General features: G+C 42.1%; 2 protein-coding genes across 3 annotated transcripts in view; one reads left to right on the top strand and one right to left on the bottom strand.

Annotated features, from left to right (window-relative positions):
- Positions 1 to 12,395, top strand: part of LOC114879442 (DNA ligase 3) — a 25,417-nt gene extending 13,022 nt beyond the window's left edge. For both annotated transcript variants that reach the window (XM_029194359.2, XM_046287909.1), the window contains exons 4-21: positions 7,187 to 7,425; positions 7,789 to 7,868; positions 7,940 to 8,017; positions 8,078 to 8,267; positions 8,345 to 8,500; positions 8,759 to 8,890; positions 8,954 to 9,033; positions 9,100 to 9,187; positions 9,251 to 9,328; positions 9,412 to 9,535; positions 9,638 to 9,708; positions 9,781 to 10,136; positions 10,208 to 10,445; positions 10,525 to 10,638; positions 10,721 to 10,812; positions 11,149 to 11,239; positions 11,631 to 11,800; positions 12,158 to 12,395. In XM_029194359.2, coding sequence (XP_029050192.1) covers positions 7,187 to 7,425; positions 7,789 to 7,868; positions 7,940 to 8,017; positions 8,078 to 8,267; positions 8,345 to 8,500; positions 8,759 to 8,890; positions 8,954 to 9,033; positions 9,100 to 9,187; positions 9,251 to 9,328; positions 9,412 to 9,535; positions 9,638 to 9,708; positions 9,781 to 10,136; positions 10,208 to 10,445; positions 10,525 to 10,638; positions 10,721 to 10,812; positions 11,149 to 11,239; positions 11,631 to 11,777 — 2,354 coding nt within the window. In that variant the 3' untranslated portion in view covers positions 11,778 to 11,800; positions 12,158 to 12,395. The remainder of the gene's footprint in view (positions 1 to 7,186; positions 7,426 to 7,788; positions 7,869 to 7,939; positions 8,018 to 8,077; positions 8,268 to 8,344; positions 8,501 to 8,758; positions 8,891 to 8,953; positions 9,034 to 9,099; positions 9,188 to 9,250; positions 9,329 to 9,411; positions 9,536 to 9,637; positions 9,709 to 9,780; positions 10,137 to 10,207; positions 10,446 to 10,524; positions 10,639 to 10,720; positions 10,813 to 11,148; positions 11,240 to 11,630; positions 11,801 to 12,157) is intronic.
- LOC114879446 (prohormone-1) lies at positions 12,365 to 20,765 on the bottom strand. The gene is made up of 3 exons (XM_029194365.2): positions 20,679 to 20,765; positions 19,087 to 19,205; positions 12,365 to 13,148 (listed from the first exon to the last, which is right to left on the bottom strand). Exons 2-3 carry the CDS (start codon positions 19,195 to 19,197, stop codon positions 12,984 to 12,986), a joined length of 276 nt encoding a protein of 91 aa, XP_029050198.1. The 5' UTR covers positions 19,198 to 19,205; positions 20,679 to 20,765; the 3' UTR covers positions 12,365 to 12,983.

The following is a 20,765-nucleotide window of genomic DNA, read 5'->3' as shown; positions in this document are numbered from 1 at the left end:
ACGTCTCGTCGAAATGTCGCCTCATATTTCAATGAGACTGCCAGATACCGATCCCGCTACCCGATCGAACTAGCTGCGAAAATAGATCGACGATCGAGGCAAAGCCCGCGGCGAATCGGCTTTCTTCGTTAAGGGGTTAGGCAACTCTAGAATTTTGTAAAAATAGAAATTTTTTCTTTTGCTTAAAAAGTGCCTCAACGTCTTAAAAATGATACGGCAAGAGATTGTGGGTGGGAAAAATCTCTAAGTACTCGAATTTCGAATTCAGCCGCAGTTTTCAAACTTGGTCGGACTTATAAATCAAACAGATCATCACCAATCGATTTGAAAATTTAACAGTATATTCAAAACTAAATTCTTTAATTTTCCTATTGTTTAATTCTCTAAATTTTTTTGTTATAAATAATTTTCTGGCGATTTTTTCTTGTAATTTTACATTTTCTCTTAAAAAATACGCCATTTTTGCAAAAATCAATATATTAAAAATTGCAAGAGCTGCCGGTCCGGCCGTTTAACTCCAGAAAAAGAGACGTCATCGAAGAAATGCTGCAGAGCCTATATTTTCACTTGAATCACTATACAAAAATTAATGTTTAAAGTTTGGTAGTTGTAAAATAAAGGCATGCTTACAGAATTTTTATTTAGTCCATCATTTTTTTTTTTTAATTCCCAAAACATGCCTGTTTTTTCTTGCTCTAGAGTGGTCTAACCCCTTAACAACGCGAGCGATCTACGAAGCGTGTATCGCGCGATGAGGATTACCGATTTGCGCGTCAAAATCACGGCTGGTCTATTTCGAACGGTGATGCGAGCGTAGATTAAAGAGGAAGCGTCGATTTTCGCGCGTTATCTCGTGAGAAAAATGAATTTTCCGAGGAAACAGTGTGCGCGGATCGTACGAATGCTCGCGCGAATTCGAACAAATCGCGAGACGAACGCACCAGATATATCGACGGCCGCTCGTTATCGCGATCGATTAACGGAGAAAGCGTGCCCGACTGATTAACCAGATCTGTGAAATAATCGACGATTTTTGCTTCGAGGAAGTAGGTACATTTGTACCTAACGTTTATCGAGTCGGTGGCGATAGCGCGTTATCGTTTCTATATAAGGATATACAAGTACGAAAATAATATGTGTGTTAGAAGAGGAGGGGGCTTACGGAGAAGAAAGGTGAATAAGAACTAGGGACATCGGTATTTTTCTTGGAGAAGTCTGATCCGATCGAGAGTGCAATTGCGCGATAAAGACAGAGTTTGTAACATGCAACTCTAAGACCTCTAATTTCTCTCCCGAAACATGCTTATTTTTACTTCAAGATCACCCTAAGGTCAACGTACTTACGTCATTGAATTCGTTTTTTTTTTTTTTTTAATAAGCTAACAGAAATATGTCGATCCGTTTAAAAATAAATCGATGATCTTGATATCCTTGAAAAATCAGCAGAAAAAGAAAGAAAAATGAATTCTTGACCACCTAGTGATGTAAGTTTGCATCGAAACATGCCCGCTTTCATAACTTTGTATCCAAGCAGATATTTACAATTTTTTTTTTCTTTTTTTTTGTTTAAACATCATAGAAGGTTTGCGATTAGCTTGCTATCAACTCGTCCACTGTCCCGCACAATCGAATTTAATCGTGAAAGAGTATTCCGAATTTCATTAACACGTTGGCGAGCATCGTCGGGGTCACCGGTGTCCGTCGTCTCACGTTTTCGTAATTGAATCTAAAGCGACGATTAATTCACGCTGATAATTTCGCGCAGAAAAATAACATTGAAGAGGCAATAGCGATTCGTTCGGTCGCGCTTACGAGTTATTTCAATTGGTGGAAGGAAAAAGTTGTGAACCGGGTAATTCGAGAAAAGGATCGTTTACTTTTCTATTTCCTTGAGGCTATGATAGAAGATAGGAACGCAGGGCAAATTAGATTGAATGATCTACACTGGTGGAATTAATTCTGGACACTTTGAATAAAAATATTTCATACTTGTGCAGAAAATATATATTCTGCTATACTAAATTGATACTTAACATTTTTGAAGGATATGACAGTATGAAAGGATATCCAACGAAATATCAATTTTTTTCTACCTCCTTTGATGCGTTGAAATTGTAATTTTTATTGTATATTAAAAGTATGACTGTAAATGATCATTTTACTGATTTTTTTTATATAAGCGAGGCCCTAAGATTAGAAAGCAATGATTAGAATACAAAATATAAATGACTATATATTAAATAATTTGAATAAATGCGAAATTTAAGTAAAAATTTGAAAGTATCCAGAATTAATTCCACTGAAAACGACTACGTTCTAACGAGAATCGTTGATCCTTGAAACGATCACCATGTTTCAGAATTTCCCGCAAACTCGGAGCTTCGTTGCGTTTCAATCTAGGTGTATGGAAATTTGTTCGACCGATTGTGCATTTTTGTTTCGTCTCTGCCCCTCTCTGCTTTCCATGGCGAGCCGTGGAAAATCTCATTGAAGCGAATCCGCGTTATCGTACGTCCGCGGAAACTACACTTTGTACGAGTCGCGGTATCATCGGTGACCTCTCTCCTATCGTTCCCGCGTTTCCTTCGCTCGATCGATCATTAATTACCGCGTATGAAGTCACCTCCATTTTTGCCAACAGCCTGCCTTCGTTCGCTGGCTGGTTCGTTCATGCCGAGTTTCATCGACACGAGATCGTTGCAAAAGCATGGAACTAGGCGAACGCGACGCGTTCGTTATCAGTCCGCGTTGTCGCGAAACAAGAGTACGGCACGGTTGGCCGGAAACAGAGCAAAAAGAGATTCAATTGGCCGCAGGTTTTTTTTCGTCTAACGAGAGATTCCGTCGTATCTGGTGGACGCGTTATCGCGAAACGTTCTCCTTCTCCGTATGTTCGGAGGGGACGGCGACGAACGTGACGGTGCTTTTCGGTGTAACACGCGTGTGCGAGAGGTCAAATCCCGTCTCCGCCAGTGTTATCGACCGTCAAGTCGACTTGCCGATCGCTTGCGACAGACTTTCCTCCTAGAACGCCTTCGCACCGCCTACCGAAACCTACCGATTTTCCTCTTCCTCTCGAGATGCGATCATCTATCGTTAATCTCTCGCGTTATCGTTAAGATGCTCGAAAAAGAAACAGGTTTGCATTTTATCGTTTGTTTCTCTTCTTTTTTTTTCTTTTCGCGTCGAGATAAGAAATAGGATAAGCTTCCTTGATTCAATTGCCCCAGTTGAAATTTCTAATCTTAGAAGGGGTTAATTCGCGCGATTTCAAAGCGTTAGCCGAGCGAAATAAAGAAATTTTTCGATAGATCGCCGCGGTGCGCCGTGGCTAGCCACGGCCGTTTCTACTGTGCAAGTGGAACAAGAGATCAAAGTCGGACGTGATTGTCAGTACATACAGAACTATCCGTGCCTCTCGTCAGAAGCTTTACCAGCCAATCGCGGTGGACTAGCTCGATTTGTTAATCGACCTGACGCAACGTTTCAACAAAGTGTGAAACGATACAGGTCGATTATGGAGAATCTAACGTCGCTTCTAGAAAGTGCTAACACGTTTGTTTTCACGCATAACAGCCAGTCATGCTTCGATGAGTCATTCTGTCCCGGAAAAGAGCATCAACTCTTTGCGCTCCAAATAGGATGCGCGAGTAATCTATACGCGTATCTGCCTATCCTATACCCATTGCGGTTCTTCGTATTTTAACCCTTGAACAGCGTCGTGAAATTTCGAAAACGATAGTAGAGTACGAAATTAAATTAGAATTGTGGCTCTCTCCATGGTCCGCCATCCGAGGGTTAGTTAAAAGGGATAGGGAGAATAGCTTTTGCCTTGAGCCTCAGTCTTGACCTACGGTTCTCAAATTTGCTGGCCAATCTGCCCCAAATATTGCAAAACTACTATTCAGAAAGTTCAGAACAAAATTTTGAAAACTATTCTGAATAAACCTCAAACGATTTCCCACAGCCTCGTTTCATGACATTGCAAAAGTATCTTTAATCAAGGACTACGTAGCTCATCTTCGCTCCAACTACTCTGCCAATGAGCATTCAAATCCTCTAGTTCAATTTATTACGTCAGAGGAAAATGTGCCTTTTCAACCTGCATATCCTTTTCCCACCCTATAACTCTATCTTTTCACTTCTTGTTCGCCTTGAGCGCTTCCTCTTTCCTTACCATCTAGTGCCCCCAGTGCTCTTTCAACTTATCTTCCTAAATTTCCTACTCTGATCATTTTGTTAGCGGGTTTTTTCAAAATTTTCCTGCTCCTCACTCAAACCTTCCAATTATTACATTCATGGCGGTAACGCCAAGATAATTTTTATTAGTTGGGAAGCGAGTATTTGCCCGCAGGGACAAATTACGGGAGTCCTGGAGGTTGGGGCACACCCTCCCTGTCTCCCGACCTCATTGCAAAATTTAACAAAAAAAAAAAGAAGAAGAGCTTTCACCACGCTCATAGTCTATATCCCTCCACCTTTTAAATTTTTTCGATTTCTTCTGTCTGCTTTTGGTCCTCAACGACCTCTACTCTTCCATCTCTCTTGAGGTGTGGCTCTCCTCTCGTCCCCCTGTACTCTCCTTTTGCTCCAGTAATAGTTTTCATATTTTGTGGATTATTTTGAAAATTTTTCCTTAACTTCCCTTTGGTAACACCGCTTAGGACTGCTCACGTACCGTCGGTAAAGGGGTCCGCGATCTTGCCCCTGGGAACGGTTTCCTCCCACTCACGAAACAAAGCAAAAAAGAAAAAAAAGGAAAAGCTTTTGCCTCGCTTTCACTTTCTTAATCTCCCACGGTGAAAGGTTGTTGCCCTTTCTCGGCGAGCAAGCTTAACAGCGATCCTTCTACTTGAAAATTCTCAATTTTGACAAAGTTTCCATCGCAAGGGTAAGCAACGCCTACCAGCTTTTTTATTTCCACTCCCAAGAGACGCAACAAGTTGCCCGTGCAAAAAAGAAACCCGAAAGAAAACGTACGTGTGTACGTGCCGCGAAGGATAAAGAAGATAAATCGATTATCCTCGTCGAGCCACGAGCCTCCGCGATAACCTCCCGACACCTCCGAAGAGGTGTGTGCCCCACTCGGCCAATCGACGCTTGCTGTTCGATGAAATCGCGAGCGATACGCTTGCTTCGCGATCGTCCTCCAGCGAACGGACGACACTCGGACGCTGTAGGTGAGACGTAAAGTCGTCGAGGAGATAAATCGTTACGCGACAGAATCCTCTTACATCTCCGACAAGGTAATATGCATCGTTGCTCGCGCACACCAACGACCAGCGCAATGTAAACACTCCGATAATTTCGTATTTTTATAAGCCACTTATTTTCGGTGATAAGAGCGAAGGGAGCAGGGGTCAGGGACTCGGTCGGTGTCGCGTTGGATCTCTCTAATTAATTTCAGTGACAAGAGAATTGCTACAAAATTCAATCGGTACGTTTCGCTTACGAAATTCGCGACGAGGGGGAGTTACATTGGAATTTTTGCTTATCGGAAATTATACACTCGAGATTCGGTGAAACGCACAATTGATTAATAATCTTTTCAATTCTACTTGTGCTAATTGTAAGTGGAGCGTTTAATTTGAACGCACGCGTACACGGTCCCGCCCTACCGCGTCATCGTCCACGGGGGCGAATGAGAGTGCGGTAAAAGGGGCCTTGTATGCGCATAGGAGTATGGCCCAGTCACGTGGGCGCGAACGTTTGCGCGCGAAAATTTCAATTTCTATCTACTACTTTGTTATTCGTACTTATCAGTTGTGCACTCAATTTTATAATATATAATAAGTAAAAATTATACTCCCTCTGTCCCATAATAATAGTAGCAAATTCTGCTGCCATTTGTTTTGACACAACTTTCAATTTTTTGGTTAACTTAATTATTATGAATCATAACTAGTTTTTTAATTTCATCCGCTGATCGATATCAATTGTTTTATCTCTGAATATCAACCCATTGTAAAGGTAAGATGAAAAAAAGAGAGTTTTCAAGCAAAGCTTCGCAGCCAAGGGATCTACCTACAAGTTTAAAATGCAGTAACGAAATTATTGAAAAATCCCGAAAATAAAAATTAGTTTTTTAATAATAAATGTTGCGTTCTATATTTATTTTCTTTTGCTACTATTATTATGGGACAGAGGGAGTATCAATTTTGTTTTCAAATTATTCTTACATAATATCAATATCGTCTCTACTTTTTCTAGAGAAGCTTAAATTTGATCGCGATATTCTTCGAAATTATTTCTAGACTGGCGCGCTATGCGACGTTAAGAAAACGCGATAAATCTCGCTCGTTTCTAATTTAATATGTACGCTCGGCTTATCCGACGGGCTCGAATCGGTTAATCTTTGAAGGAGAAGAAAATCTTATCTGCCCTTATCGAGATAGATCTCCGTAAAGTACGAATCTTTCTCGCGTATTTTACATAACTCGATTCTCGTTCATTGCACTCATCCTTGTATCTCGTTCATAATTTTTTGCTTACTCACCCGAGAAGCGTGCCCGTTTCCCCTCGGCTAATCTTTCAGTTGCCGGCAAAAAATGAACAAAAGATTTGCCAAGTATTTTTCGGATCGTGCCGAGCGAGCGCGTGGAAAGAGGCAAGGTACACCCGCGAAACCGATAAGCTCGACGGCGGAAGTAAATATGTATTGCGACAAGTTAAGTCGACCGAGCGATAACCAGCCCGTTGTTTATTTGCTGGCAATTTTACCGATCGTCCGTCTAGTCCTGGCCGATGCTAAGCAGGTCGCCGTCGGAATGGCCCCAGAACTCTGTTACATTTATTCGATCTTGTTAATTCAGACTAGATCCGCATCCGCTTCGCTCTAGTCGGGTTAATCCGTCGAATGGAAATCGTAGAGACGCGACGAGACGCGGCGCGACGCGGTTCGAAGGGAAAAAGGGAACGAAACGAAGTGACCGAACGACGAAAAGCGTCTCGTCGCATTGAAATGCAACGCACCAGAGTGGAAAGTTACGAGACGATAACTGCGCACGATAACCGGACGCTGATCGCGGATATTCTATCGGACGCCGTTCGATTTCGCCGTCGCGACGACCCTTCGTACCGCATTCCTTTCCTTTCACCGATAGATTCGCCAATTAAAACTCTCATTACGAAACAACCATTTTTCTTTTCTCTTCCTTCCAACTCAGAATTCTATCTTCTTTCGTAGATGGTTTCAAGAGCGACGCGAAGCTCTGGTGCAGAATGCTGCTTCCCGGTGTGGCGAAGAGAGTGTACAACCTGCAGAGCAAGCAGCTGGTGAAACTATTCGCTCGTATCTTGGTCCAGGACGAGGACGATATGTCGGAGCACCTGGAGCAGGGCGACGTCGCCGAAACTGTTCGAGTTTTCTTCGAGAAAAGCGTCTCCGTTCAACCGGCTCGGAAAAGCTCGCTCACGATCCAAGAGGTAAAGACCGACTCGGGGATATTAATTCCTCGTAAAGGTACGATGTTTAAGGAGGATGCTTTTTTCACGCGAGGATATGTATCTGGATCTTCTGGTAATCAAACTGATTAATTCTTAGGGTATAAAGAGATCTCGCACTGGCATTATTTTTACAATTTGCCGCGCTGCAAAAACAAATGTTTTTCTCGAGGGAAAAAGAGACTGCTTATTTTCTTCAGGAATATTTTCTTCAATTCTTCTCTGGTGCTAATGATGCTGGTATAAATAAAGGGGCAACTTGGAGGATTAAAAATTCTTCAGCCTTACTAAGGGTTTTAATTGTCTCAGACGATCATTGTTATCCAAGTGTCCTCATTTGTTTAGGTGGATGGGTTTCTAGAGAAGCTGTCGTTTCTGACCAGAGAGGAGGAGCAGATTAATCATTTTAGGTCGATCGTTTCAAGGTAAACTGCTTTTGTTCGTTTCCATCTCTAAATGTTTCCCTTATCTTCAAAATTGTTTCACCAATTTTTAGGTGCACCGCGAACGACTTGAAGATGATCATCAGACTGATCAAACATGATCTGAGGATAAATGCTGGTCCGAAGCACATGTAAGCTACTTAGTGAATTTCCAGATTCTAACTCGAGTACACATATTTCCTTAAATTCAGTTTGTCAGCGATTCATGAACGCGCCTATGAAGCCTTCCAAGTATCCAGGGACTTGGATAGCGTCGTCGAGCGATTTACTTCTGGTTCTTCGGGCTCCACGAAACATGGAAAAGCGTCCTTCGTGTCTCCTGAATCTTCCAAAGGGAACAAAGTTACTCTTTCCTTGATGACTCCGGTTTTACCGATGCTGGTGAGTTTTCTATCGAGTTTAGTATCGTTGGTCGGTATCGTAGAAACGTTTGTACATTTTGTCTTCAAATTGAACAGGCTGAAGCTTGCAAATCCGTGGAAATGGCGATGAAGAAATGCTCCAATGGGATGCTGTCCGAAGTGAAATACGATGGAGAACGAGTCCAGGTGCACAAGAAGGGCAACGAGTTTCGATACTTCAGCAGGTCTCTGAAACCTGTTCTTGCTCACAAGGTAACAAATTGCAAAGAATATTGTGATAATTATACATACATGTCTGGCAGTTTTAATTGGCGCATTAGTAAGAGAGATCACTGTTATTGCAAAATAATTATCATCTCATCTTGTTTCATTTGATGTTAAAAAAAGGCACGCCTGATACCACTAGCAGCATCTACCGGTGAGCTGCAGGTAGATGGTATAACGTTTCATGATCCATGGTAAACTGTGTTACCATCACTTCGGCTTTGTATAACTTTTTCTACATTTCAGGTGAATCTCTTCAAGGATTATATTCCAAAAGCTTTTCCAGACGGCGATGATCTGATCCTGGACTCGGAGGTATTGATGATCGACACGAAGACTGGACAGCCGCTTCCATTTGGTAGTTTAGGGATTCATAAAGTTAGTACGATGTTTCATAAATTCCTTATATTCAGTTTCATTTTCAACTATGCCACTTTCCAGAAAGCCGAGTTCAAAGACGCCACCGTTTGCCTGTTCGTGTTCGATTGTATTTATTACAACGGCGATGTTTTGTTGCACAAGTAGGCTATTCCTCTCGTTTATTAATGAATTGTTGAATAGATTTTATCATTCTTTATTCCTTACAGAACTATGATGGAGCGAAGAAGAATTTTAAAAGAGAGAATGACCGAGATACCTAACAGAATTATGCTTTCCGAGGTCCAGGAGGTTCATGTAAGCATGAAAATGTGTTCTAATCTTGAAACACTGTCTAATTATGTACTTATACAATTTTAGCATCCTCAAGACTTGGCGAAAATGATCGCCAAAGTGTTTAAACTGGGCCTAGAAGGATTGGTCTTGAAGGACATCACCGTAAGTGTCGCAACGCCTCGGTTTCTCGTGACAAACGCTGCCTTACCATTGCATTTTCATTTTATGTTCAACAACTATTGCAGAGTAAATACGAGCCGGGCAAGAGGCACTGGCTAAAGGTAAAAAAGGACTACTTGTTTGACGGCGCAATGGCCGATACCGCAGATCTTGTTGTGCTTGGTGCGTGGTATGGTACAGGAAACAGAGGTGTGCATAATTTCTTTTTATTTAAAATTAAACAAAAGGAAGAGAATGCTTAGAAAGGTGTCTTTTGAATTTGCTTACGCTAATACCATTTTCTGTTCATAGGTGGCATGATGTCCGTTTTCCTAATGGGTTGCTACGACGAGGAACGGGGTAACTGGGTGACAGTGACCAAAGTAAAGATTCTCGCATTTTCAAATGATAAAGCAATTAGCTTATGCTTACACCTGAACGTTGTTTTTCTTCAGGTACACACAGGACACGATGACGCGACTTTAACTATGCTACAGGACGAATTGGACATGATCAAAATAGGCAAAGATCCGAATAAAGTACCCTCCTGGCTGCGAGCTAACAAACAAATGATACCAGACTTTGTTGCAAAAGACCCTAAGAAGCAACCGGTGTGGGAAATCACCGGAGCAGAGTTTACGAACCAAGGGGTCCATACTGCGGACGGTATTAGCATAAGGTTTCCAAGGGTTACTAATATTCGTCGCGATAAAGATTGGTCCAGCGCTACCACGTTGAAGGAGTTGCGACATCTTTTCGAAACCAGTTCCCATTCGATAGACTATACCCTTCTTTTGTCTTCGGATTTTAAGTACGTCTTCTTCGTGGCACGTTAACATTCGAATAGAAAAAGAAGAATGAAAATGCTTGTTATTTTTCTAGGGATACGCCGGAAACTGATAACAAGTTGAAATTGGAGTTGACGTCTCCGAAACGAGATAACGATCTAGAAATGTCCCCTATTCCTTCATCGAGTAAAGAGACAGAAAACATTCCTGGAAGTGTAAAATCAAATTCTAGTAAAAGAATAAAAAAAGAACCGATCGGTGAAGAGGAAAAGAACGTTTCTTTCGAAGAGGACGAGGAACGCGCAGAGTTCTATGCGTTCATAGACAAGGATGTACGATCGCGTCGTTTTTCTTCCCTTCCAGCGCACGATTATATTAACTCTGCTTCTGATAAATTTATTGCTTTTATAGTATATAGAATATTCGGCGACTGGAACTCCGTTGAATTGGATCGAAGGTCGGAAACCGGAGAAAGGTTTGCCATCGGACGCGAAACCGATACGCGGTCTCACGAACCACGAACTGGTAACTTCTGTTTTATTTAAAATATCAATGTTCTTGTTCAAATAAAAGTACGTAGGATAATGCAAAAATAAATCATTTTCAGAAATCCAAGACCATTTTGAAAGGTGTTTCAGTTAGTTTGTCGCAGAATTTCAAGAAAAGGAAGAGAAAGGACGCTCGGAAGTTACTGAAAACGTATCCTTTTAATCCTAAACCGAAGAGACTCGCGGTTCGATCAACGCGATATCTAATTCAACTCGAGTAGCGACGTTTCTCAATTACTCGTGGGTGGTACGGGAATCTCGAAAGAAGCGGGATAGTCCAGTCGTGAGTAATACTCGAGGGAAAAGGAACGAAAGGGGTTGCGACGTGTAACGTAGTAAGAAAATGGAACACGAGCTCCTCCCTCGAGGCGGATTTAAAGAAGACGACTCGCTTATATCTTTTAGAGACCGTCGTTAAAACGAGTCGCGAATCAGCCCTGCGTCCCTTAAAACTTTATTGATTATATTTTCCTTCATCGATAATCAGTCTCGGAGCTAAAGTGCTGAAAGACGAGGAACGATCCATGGCTATGTACGTGGTTCATCCTTGCAACGAGATCTCCTCGTCTGCTGTTCAAGTACGTAGAGTCAAGATACGACGATAATTTTAAAATACTATCCAACAAAATATTTCAAAACGTTTTATACTAATCGTTATCGAACAAAAGAGTAAGAGAGAAAAGGAGAGGAGGGTTTTCGAGGGTGGCGTTAATGGAGGTGTTTTAAATCGATCGAACAGAGAGGAGCAGGGCGTCGATAACGGAATTAAAGTTGGTTAACACCGACACCATTACCGCGTGTCAGCCCCGGCATTAACCGGCTTCCGGCGTCAGGAAGTTGTGTCAGCCCCGTTAATCGTAGGCGCCGATTTCCTCTCGCAATCCGCGTGCAAACGCCGAACGCTTTAATCCCACATTCGTGACGCTTCCTATATCCTGTGTATACACATCGGTTCCTTATTCTTTTCAGCAACACGACGGCATACCGAAGACGGCGAGGCACGTGAGTTTCTCTTGGCTGGAGGCATCCGCTTCGTCTTCGGAGTTGCAATCGACGGAAGGACACGCGGTGGAATTGATCCCGGATTATTGTTCCTGTCCCTGTTTGCATCGATAAGCTCGTCGTCGGGTAATCTCTCGGTTAGTTTATAAGTTTTATTTTACCTGGTCGGAAATTCTGACGAGGAATAGCAACTAGGAGCCAGGAGGAGAAACTTAAAGGTCCGGGACGATTTTGAAACTGGCCTGACTTGAAATATGTCGCGCGAGCGTAATGTTTGATGCATAGAGGCAGGCGCTGTTTCCCTTCGTCGTCTGCGATGCCCTAGAAGCGACTTCAATCGCGAACGAAGGAAAATTCCGTCGATTGCATAATCGTTGTAAACGCGAGTTTCTGGCTCCGCTAGGATTCGACCTTCCTCTCAACTTATTCGCATCCACTTACCTTCCCTGTATTTATCTCTGTCAAACGTTGATTGTATCGCTTTTCTGTCGCAGGTGACCCGACACGGCGTCTCCCGAGAAACGTCTCCCTCGCTTCGTATGAAATTCAATCGTGAAGAAACAGAAGGAAAATTGTACATACGTTCGAACGTACTCGATGTAAGCTAAATCATTGTAATTGCTCCTCGGTTGTTTCGCTAAGATTAAAGGGAAAGCATCGTTCGTTCGATCGCGTTTCCTTTTTACATCCAAGCGATTGCATACAACCGGAAATAAAGTTTATTGAAGTTTCTCCATGAATTACAGCCACCGTGTTCGCGAACGTAAATGTCGATTTTACAAGGGTGCAACGTCGCGCTCCGTTGTCGAATAACAAACGATCAGAAAGTCCATTTACAAGGAGAGACAAAAAACGAAGTGCGAACCGTATCTCGCAAAGATGCTGCTTCGTCTCGACACCGGTGTGTCGCTAATCTACTATTTTCTCTTTTAGAAACGTTGCCGATGATTTATCGGAACGCGGAAACAGCCTCGTTGCTAACTTACATCCGTTCCGATTTTCTCGGAAGGAAATTCTACGTCCTCGATTATGCGAATTACAGATAATTTCAAGATCGAAACTCGGAACAGAGGATTATCAAACTTTACCATTAACATTTCTATAGGAAACAGTATGCAATTATCCACGACATTTATGTCGAGGTAGTTCGAAATGTTGCGCCAAGTGGTCGTTGAATCGGTGAGAAACGGAGGAGAATTAGAATTAGAAGGTGTGCCGGTCAGGGGTTTAAAAGTTTCGAGGAAGGAAGAGAGCCGGGACAGATAAACGGAGAATGAAGGACACGGTGGCGATTCTCGGGGTCGAACGAGGGTAGGAGTTCTATTTGCCGAAGCAAGAGACCGCGTTGAAGGCGCACTGTTTCCAGTAGCTACGCTTTCGCTGCAGATCCCCGATGTCCAGTTGATCTCGAAGTCGTTTCACGATCTGCTTCGTGAACAGGTAATTGATCAGAGCAGTCTCGATGCTTCCGTCGTCGTCCACCAGCTGAAGCAAACAATTTTCACCGCCGTTAGCGAGAAACAAATCGTACATTTGAAACACATATTGTACCAGTTATCTTCCTCCTTTTAACCCTTTAACCGCGGATACTTTTAGCACAGCCGATCGCTCTAATTTTAAATTATATTACTGAAGTGATATTCTATTTTGAAAGATTCTTTTTATTCTATTTATTTTATTTTTATTTTATTTGACATTAGCATAAATTAATATGTTCTTTATATACCACAACCGCCTCTGGCTATAATTTTAGTTTGTGGTTCATAAACCACACCCGCAGTTAAAGGGTTAAACTAGATATTATACAGTGTTTTCCAGAACTACCGTTGGTCCCTTGAAAGGGTGGTAGCTGGGTGATTTTGAATAACATTTTCCTTTGGCAAAATGTTGTTTGAAGCTTCGTTTTTGAATTATTAACGAAAAACACTGACCAATCCGTATACAGTGTAACGTATACAACTATTGATCCTTTTCCGTGAAAAGTAGAAAATATGATATAACGCGTAAAATGATACGAAGTACAGAATTAAATTTGAATTAAGGTCTTCTCTATGGCTCGCCGTTTTGGGCCTCTCTCCATGGTCCGCCAACCGAGGAGGAAGAAACGCATGTATTATATTTCTTATTTTTTCAGGAATTAGAACGCGAAGTCGCTCGTTTTCGTAATAGAAACGAACACTTTCTTTCTACTAAAAGCACACCGGAAAATTGAAATTTCCATGATGTAACGTTATCACAGTGTGGTAACTTGTTGATCCCTCAAAGGACGAGTTATCTCGTCTTCTACGGTGAACGGCTTAAACCTGCTGTAACTCCTCTAAAACGTAAGGATATAATTAATCCGGGATTATGTAAATACTCTTCTACACGTAGGTCGCGTTTTGTTATAATTTACGAAAGTGTAACAAGGTTTATTTAACGCGTTAAAGATAACTCAAACGTTCGGTATATTTTATTATCGAATAAAAAGGTCGAGGGTCCGGTTTTACGCGCGACGAACCTTAGGTTTTATCGGTCGTTCGAGCAACCAGCACGAATTATAATCGAAATTCCATTATATTGTCGTCGTTCTTCTTCTATCGAATTTTTATTCTTCGATTAAGCGAGCTGCGGGCCGAAACGACGTTAATGTCTGTAACGCGCGAACGCCTAACGCGATTCTGTCGTATTATCGAGAAAAGCTTGGGGAAATTGTTGGAAAAAAATTCGCGCACCGTTCGCGACGAAGCTCTACTGTTTCTTTTTGAAAAACAAGTCCGAGAAACGTCACTCTACCGCGTTAAACTAACGAGTCTAACGTTGACGCTTATAAAGTCGTCGTGTCGAATCAGAAGGTTTCAGCGACGGACAACCGGACGCTAAGTGAAATCGGATTGCCGTCGCCGAGTTATCGATTATCGGATCAGCCGCAAATTTATCGGCCTTCCGAGGAACGAGGCAACGTTCGCCGTTCTTTAATCGTGGCTCGTCTACCGGTGGCGAACATTGCAAAATCTTTTGCAGGCTTTTGCGCGAGTAATCTGTCGGATCAGTCGTTACGACGGCGACCGATTTTTAATATGCTACCCCTTATCTCGTCGAACATCCCTCTGTCGATCGATTTAATTTATCAACACGAAACCGCACACATGAAATTCCTGTCGGAAAGCTCGAGATGAAAGCAGTGTAGGAAGCGCGGCTATTTTAGTTTTGATCAATTAATTTGGACAACGTCCGTTAAGCGGGATTGCAATTTCGTTGAAAGAGGAAATTGCGCGTTTCCTCGTTTGCGGTTTCGCTTTTTTTCATTTACGTAATGGTTGTAATTCGAAAGGCCTAATATTTCTCCGATAAGCGAACAGAATTCCATTCCGCGTGGGCAATCGAAGAAGGGATGAATACGCAAACACGTGGATTCGAATCTCTTACGCAAGGTGTGTTCTTCCTCTCTCGTATAAATCTTTACCGATAGCAATTTTTTCTTATATTCCTCGATATCGAGCCATTTTCTCCGCGACATATGTATGCTAATGCCCTGTTACCAACAACTCCGCGAGTCGTTTAAATGCTCAAACGAACGTACCCGCTTGTTGCAGCTACCTTATTTGCAATTCAAACCTTTGGATTTCTGAATACCTTACACGCAACAAAACTAAACGGGAACGCGGACGTTCTAGCTGCATTTGCGTTCAAGGAAATTCGGGGAAATTAACGCTAATTAACTAATTCGCGAATCGTCTTGATCCTGAGAACCGCGACTAGTTTTCACAGAAACGATTGTAATTAATTCTATAAGGATATTCGGGCAAATTAACGCTAATTAACTAATTCGCGAATCTTTTAACTTGATCCTAGGAACCGCGACTAGTTTTCACAGGAACGATTGTAATCAATTCTATAAGGATATTCGGACAAATTAACGCTAATTAACTAATTCGCGAATTGTCTTGATCCTAGGAACCGCGACTAATTTTCACAGGACCGATTGTAATTATTTCTATAAGGACACAACCAAAGGACGATATTTCTGCGGAGATAAATGGCTACCTGTTTTCCTGTGCCCGATTTAAAGGCAAACGTTATCCGGTGTAGGAAACAATTGCAATCGAGCAACGAGACACTTGTAAAAGAAATAAAGAAAGCAACGTATAGTTGGATAACGCAATTTGCTTTGTAATCCATTGGAAAAGACGCTCGTTTGTTGGTGTCCCTCGCAAAGGGAAAAATTCAATTCGACGCCACTTTGAAACGATATCCTCCGAGAACGATGCAGTAAATTCTTAAGAGGCGGTCGATTATCTGGAAACGTTTGACACGCGAACGTTCTTCCTTCTCCGACGCGTAATTAGCGAGATAGAATATCTCTTCTTCTGTGACGGGGTATCTCTTTGTCGTAGCTTTAATCTTTGGAAATTCAATTTTAAATAAAAATACCGATTGCTCGCTCGATCGAAACGCCTCATCCGGCAGTCATTCGTTCCTCGCGAGAGACAGGGATTTATCTAGGAAGGTTGAACGTGATCCTCGCGTTATTAAAACGATCTAGGCTGATTTTAATCCGTTAAGTTGGGAAGCAAATCCGTGTTAACTCGTCGCGATAGATAGGAAGTTTGCGTGTCCTAAGTGGCACACGAGGATGTCAAGGGCTCTGTTTCTTAATTGTTTCTATGGCGGACCATGGAGAGAGCCACGATTCTAATTTAACTCCGTGCTTCATATTATTTTACTTATTATCTTATATTTTATACTTCTTTAGGAAGAAGGTCCATACTGTGAATACATTATCCTATACGAAAAATAGAAATACAAATTAAGGGATCTATTTCTTAATTATCCTAATTTTTATTTCTATTTCTCGCATAGGGTAATGTATACACGGTTATTAACCTCCCTAAGAAAATATAAAATATATAATATAATAAATAAAATGATATGAAGCACGGTGTTGAATTGTGGCTCTCTCCATGGTCCGCCAAAGAGACAATTTAATTTTTATTTCTATCTCTCACATAGGGGAACGTATACACAGTTATCAACCTTCCTAAGAAAATATAATATATATAATATAATAAGTAAAATAATATTACATGAAGTACGGTGTTGAATTAGAATTGTGGCTCTCTCCATGGTCCGCCATGGAAACAATTTAATTTTTATTTTTATCTCTCGCAAAGGGGAACGTATACACAGTTATTAACCTTCCTAAGAAAGTATAAAATATATAATACAATAAGTAAAATAATATTATATGAAGTACGGTGTTGAATTAGAATTGTGGCTCTCTCCATGGTCCGCCATTATATTGCACTTCTTACTTTTTAGTATACGTTACCCTTATAAAAGGTACGTTCATTCGCGCAACTAATAAACGCGAGAAAGCTGATGGCGCATTTAATGAAACGTTCCTACCTTTACACGGTGCATCGTTACGCTTTAATTAGGAAGAAGGTGCATCTAATTAGCATGTGTTCCATACGAGATAAATTACCTCTTCCACCTGTGCCTCTACTCTGAGCCGGTCAACATTTTCGTGATTGCTAATCGTTCGCGTTTCTAATATAATAGAAAGCTGTTCACCTGTGTGCAACTGAATTTCCTAGAATATTGGCCGTATCAGAATGTCGAGTACAGCGGCGTGAAACTATACCGAGATGATCGGGTGCACAGGCAGGCTCAAGTGCTTTGTCTTTGATCGCGTCGAGAACGCGCACGATTAAACCCATATCTATGGATTATTAGGGGCAACGTTAATTGCTCGGTTAGTGTCGCGTGTGCTCTCGACCCTCTACGCCGCGATAACGTTAACCGAGGAATTCCCCACTGTCCCGTTTAGAAAATTAATCAACGGCTCGAGAGAGCCTGCCTCTTCCAGCAAAACTGTCACGCCCCAAATTTATTTCCCCACCCCTGATAATATCTGCTTTGGTCCAAATTCATTTTTCATTGCCTTCGAATAACTTTGCTCCGCATTACCAGACCCCTGGCGTGATAAATTATTCAAACAAAAATGAATTTTTTAAAAAGAAACCAAGTATTGTCCACCGATCGCAAGAAGTCCCCTCAGAGAATAACGCGATCTGATTGGTTGCGCCTCAGCTCACGTACTCTTGGTCGAAGTGATCACATTTACTAATTAGACTCGTGTAAACTAGCGGGTCAGTCGATGTGCCCCTATGCCGTTGAAACTATTTCATTCTAAACGACGGTTTCGTTAATCTAAATTTGTTTCCGCAACTTTGGGGGTGAAAATCGAAGTGTTTATCGGGCGAAGAAGCGGAGAATAAATTGAATCGGCGTAGCAAACGGTCGAGGAACAGGGGTCGAGCAACAGGTTTCCGGACATCTTTTCAACCCCGTCCGCTTTAAACCTTTCCAAAGCTCCTCGTTTCGTTTTCCACACTGCATTATCGTGTTTGTACGGCAAACAGGCTCGCAAATACGCACTTAACCCCCGGGGTAAGTGTACAAGTTACGCGAATACCGGGGGTTAGGAAAATCATATTACCACTCGAGCTCTCCCAGCCTGAAACTTTCATCGAAAGAAGAGTAACGACAAGGTTACCCCTCTGTATTTCGATACCCTTGAAAATTCAAGTTCACAAGTCGTAAAGGAAAAATTCACACGGAATGAAGGAAATAAATTTGAAGGCTTCTTAAAATTCCGTTTAGACTGTTCGAATGATGCAGGTCGGAAGGGAGGCTCTCCCCTTCGTCACGGCACGTTGTCTTCCAATATATTTTTTAAGGGACGAGCTGGCAACAGCGAAAAGGAAAGGGTCTCGAGAACGAGTGGCATCGCAATGCGAGAGGTCCGTATTAAAAAAGAGACAAGTTCTCCTGGCCAAACTGTATTCCATTTTGTTTCAGGACGCGTGACGGTAATACGAATCGCGTTTACTCGACGTATTTTCCCGTCTTTCGCCGAAGGTAGGAAAAATGAAAAGAATAAAAAATGAAATTCCCGATGGCGTGACGCAAATGCGTCCAATGAAACAAGATAGATATCGAAATCGTCGCGACGAAATCGAACAGATCCTTTTAAACTGCCACTCAATTGATTGCTCGACCACCGTTCGCAAACAGACTAATTAATCGCCGGGGAAATTAATTTCGAATCCGGTAAAATCTGTCGCGGTTTTGAACCGTCAAAAGCGGTTTCCATCGATTCGAAATTCAACAAAAGTACTCGCCATTTTACACCGCCTTCTTTCCATCCGATGGTAAAAGCTTATGTTAAAAGGGGAAAGCATTCTGCTGAATAGAAACATTGCCCTTCTTCGTATTTCCAGGGAAAACGAGTTCAAGACTCGCATCGCAGCGTTCTCGGGGTAGAAAATCGGGGACACCGGAGTAACGAGCCGCGTTTGTCGTCGCTCGAGTGTCGCGATTTATTTCACGCGTTCCCTTTCGTGGAAAGAGGGTAACCGGCCTTATGGTTACTTACGTCTACCTCGTTTAAAAGTCTCTCCTTGTCGACAGCCGGAAGAGCCGTCGACCAGTCGATCAGTGCCACCATCAGCACGGCCAGTAACAGGACGATTCGTAGCGACGACATGATGCTTTCTGAAACAGAAAAATTCACCGATCGATTAGATAAACTATCATCGCGAAGTAACGTCTTTTAAACGACGCGAAGGGATATCCGGATTCCTTCGAGGAGGAAGGACCGGATTTTCAGGGGTAGTTTCGCGAATCTATCTGTCCGTTAACGACACGAGGCGAACGCGCGATAGCGTATCTCCGCTGCGAGAAGCTTTAAAAGTGTTCCCGACGGCTTCGGGTGTTGATTACGCGCGTGAAAACTGAACGATTGCCGCTCGTTAAACAGTGATGAAATTCAGGATCGTTCGTTTTCTAAAGGAAATATAAAGAATCGTTTATATTCAACCGGTGCTCCGCCAGAAAGACCCTTTTTCTACATAGTCGTTTTCCCCGGGGGATAAAACTGGTCGCGAGATTGGTTAATGAAATTTTCTTCGGATATTATCTCGGGGGAATTTTCAATCGATGCTTCATCAGCACTCATTCAAGCAACATTTTCATAATATATGCACCGTTGCTCACTTTCGAATCTCCTCTCGAGTGCTTTAAAACAGGAGGTATTTAATTCTTTGTGACGGGACATTTCTGATTAAGTTATCTCGCCGTTAGAGTGCGTTTTACGTATTCATTTGAGAACGATTGTTTCTCTTTTCATTGTAATATTAACAAAAGGAAGCGACTGCTGTTCGAAAGTCCGTTCTTTGTTATTAAACTGTGCGAGTTATGGATCGTAACAACCTGCTACAAAATTAAGCGTTCCTGATCACCCTTTCTGTTCAGATTCAAGAATTAGGAGGCAAAAGTTGAAGAAGACCAATTGGACGATGGACCAAAGAGATTGGACGGACGTGTCGATGAGAGAAAAAATTAATTAAACGCGATCAAACTTGAATCTGCGGCGAGTGTGATTGATCGAGCATCAAGAATACACTCTGATCAACGTAAAAACAAGCCCGGCCACAGAATCGATGGTCGATTATGTTTGCCTACGGCCGGGACACAGAGGGACAATTTCGTCGGTCGAATCGACAGCTCGGATCCGCTTGACGAACACGGACAGCCACTCAAGCTGTCGTTGACAGAACGATAACTCTCGTCCGAGGGAATTTCGAAAACGGTACGATGCTTCCATTCAACGTTCACAGGACACCCTTCTTTTATTTCGTAATAGTTGCCGCGATATAGCACGCTCGATAATAATTCTTTATCATAATACTGCCCTCTGATAATTCATTTCTAATATTTCCTCCTGTCTGGGCAACAGGTTCTTCGATCCCTAACGTTTTCAAAGAGAAATAAAAAAATTTCAAAGATTTTCACGAGAAACTACGTTTAGAATAATTCGAAACATCCAAGAGACGCGTGTAACGATTAGAATCTCGCGTAAAGCTTCTTGATTAAGCAGAGAAAATTGCAAACGTGTTTAATTGATGGTTTAAAAATATAAAGAAATTCCGAATCGAAAGCGAAAGCAGAGAGATGAAAGTAAGATACCTGTTGGAAAGAGTAGTCGAGTAGTATCCCAGGAGATGTTGGTAAAAGGATGTCGCAAGTGTTTTTTCGTAAGCGGCTGCAAGGATC

Source organism: Osmia bicornis, chromosome 11, assembly GCF_907164935.1.
Source record: "Osmia bicornis bicornis chromosome 11, iOsmBic2.1, whole genome shotgun sequence".
Taxonomy (NCBI): Eukaryota; Metazoa; Arthropoda; class Insecta; order Hymenoptera; family Megachilidae; genus Osmia; species Osmia bicornis.
The sequence above is the reverse complement of the archived record's forward strand: the minus strand, read 5'-3'. Positions and strand labels throughout refer to the sequence as shown.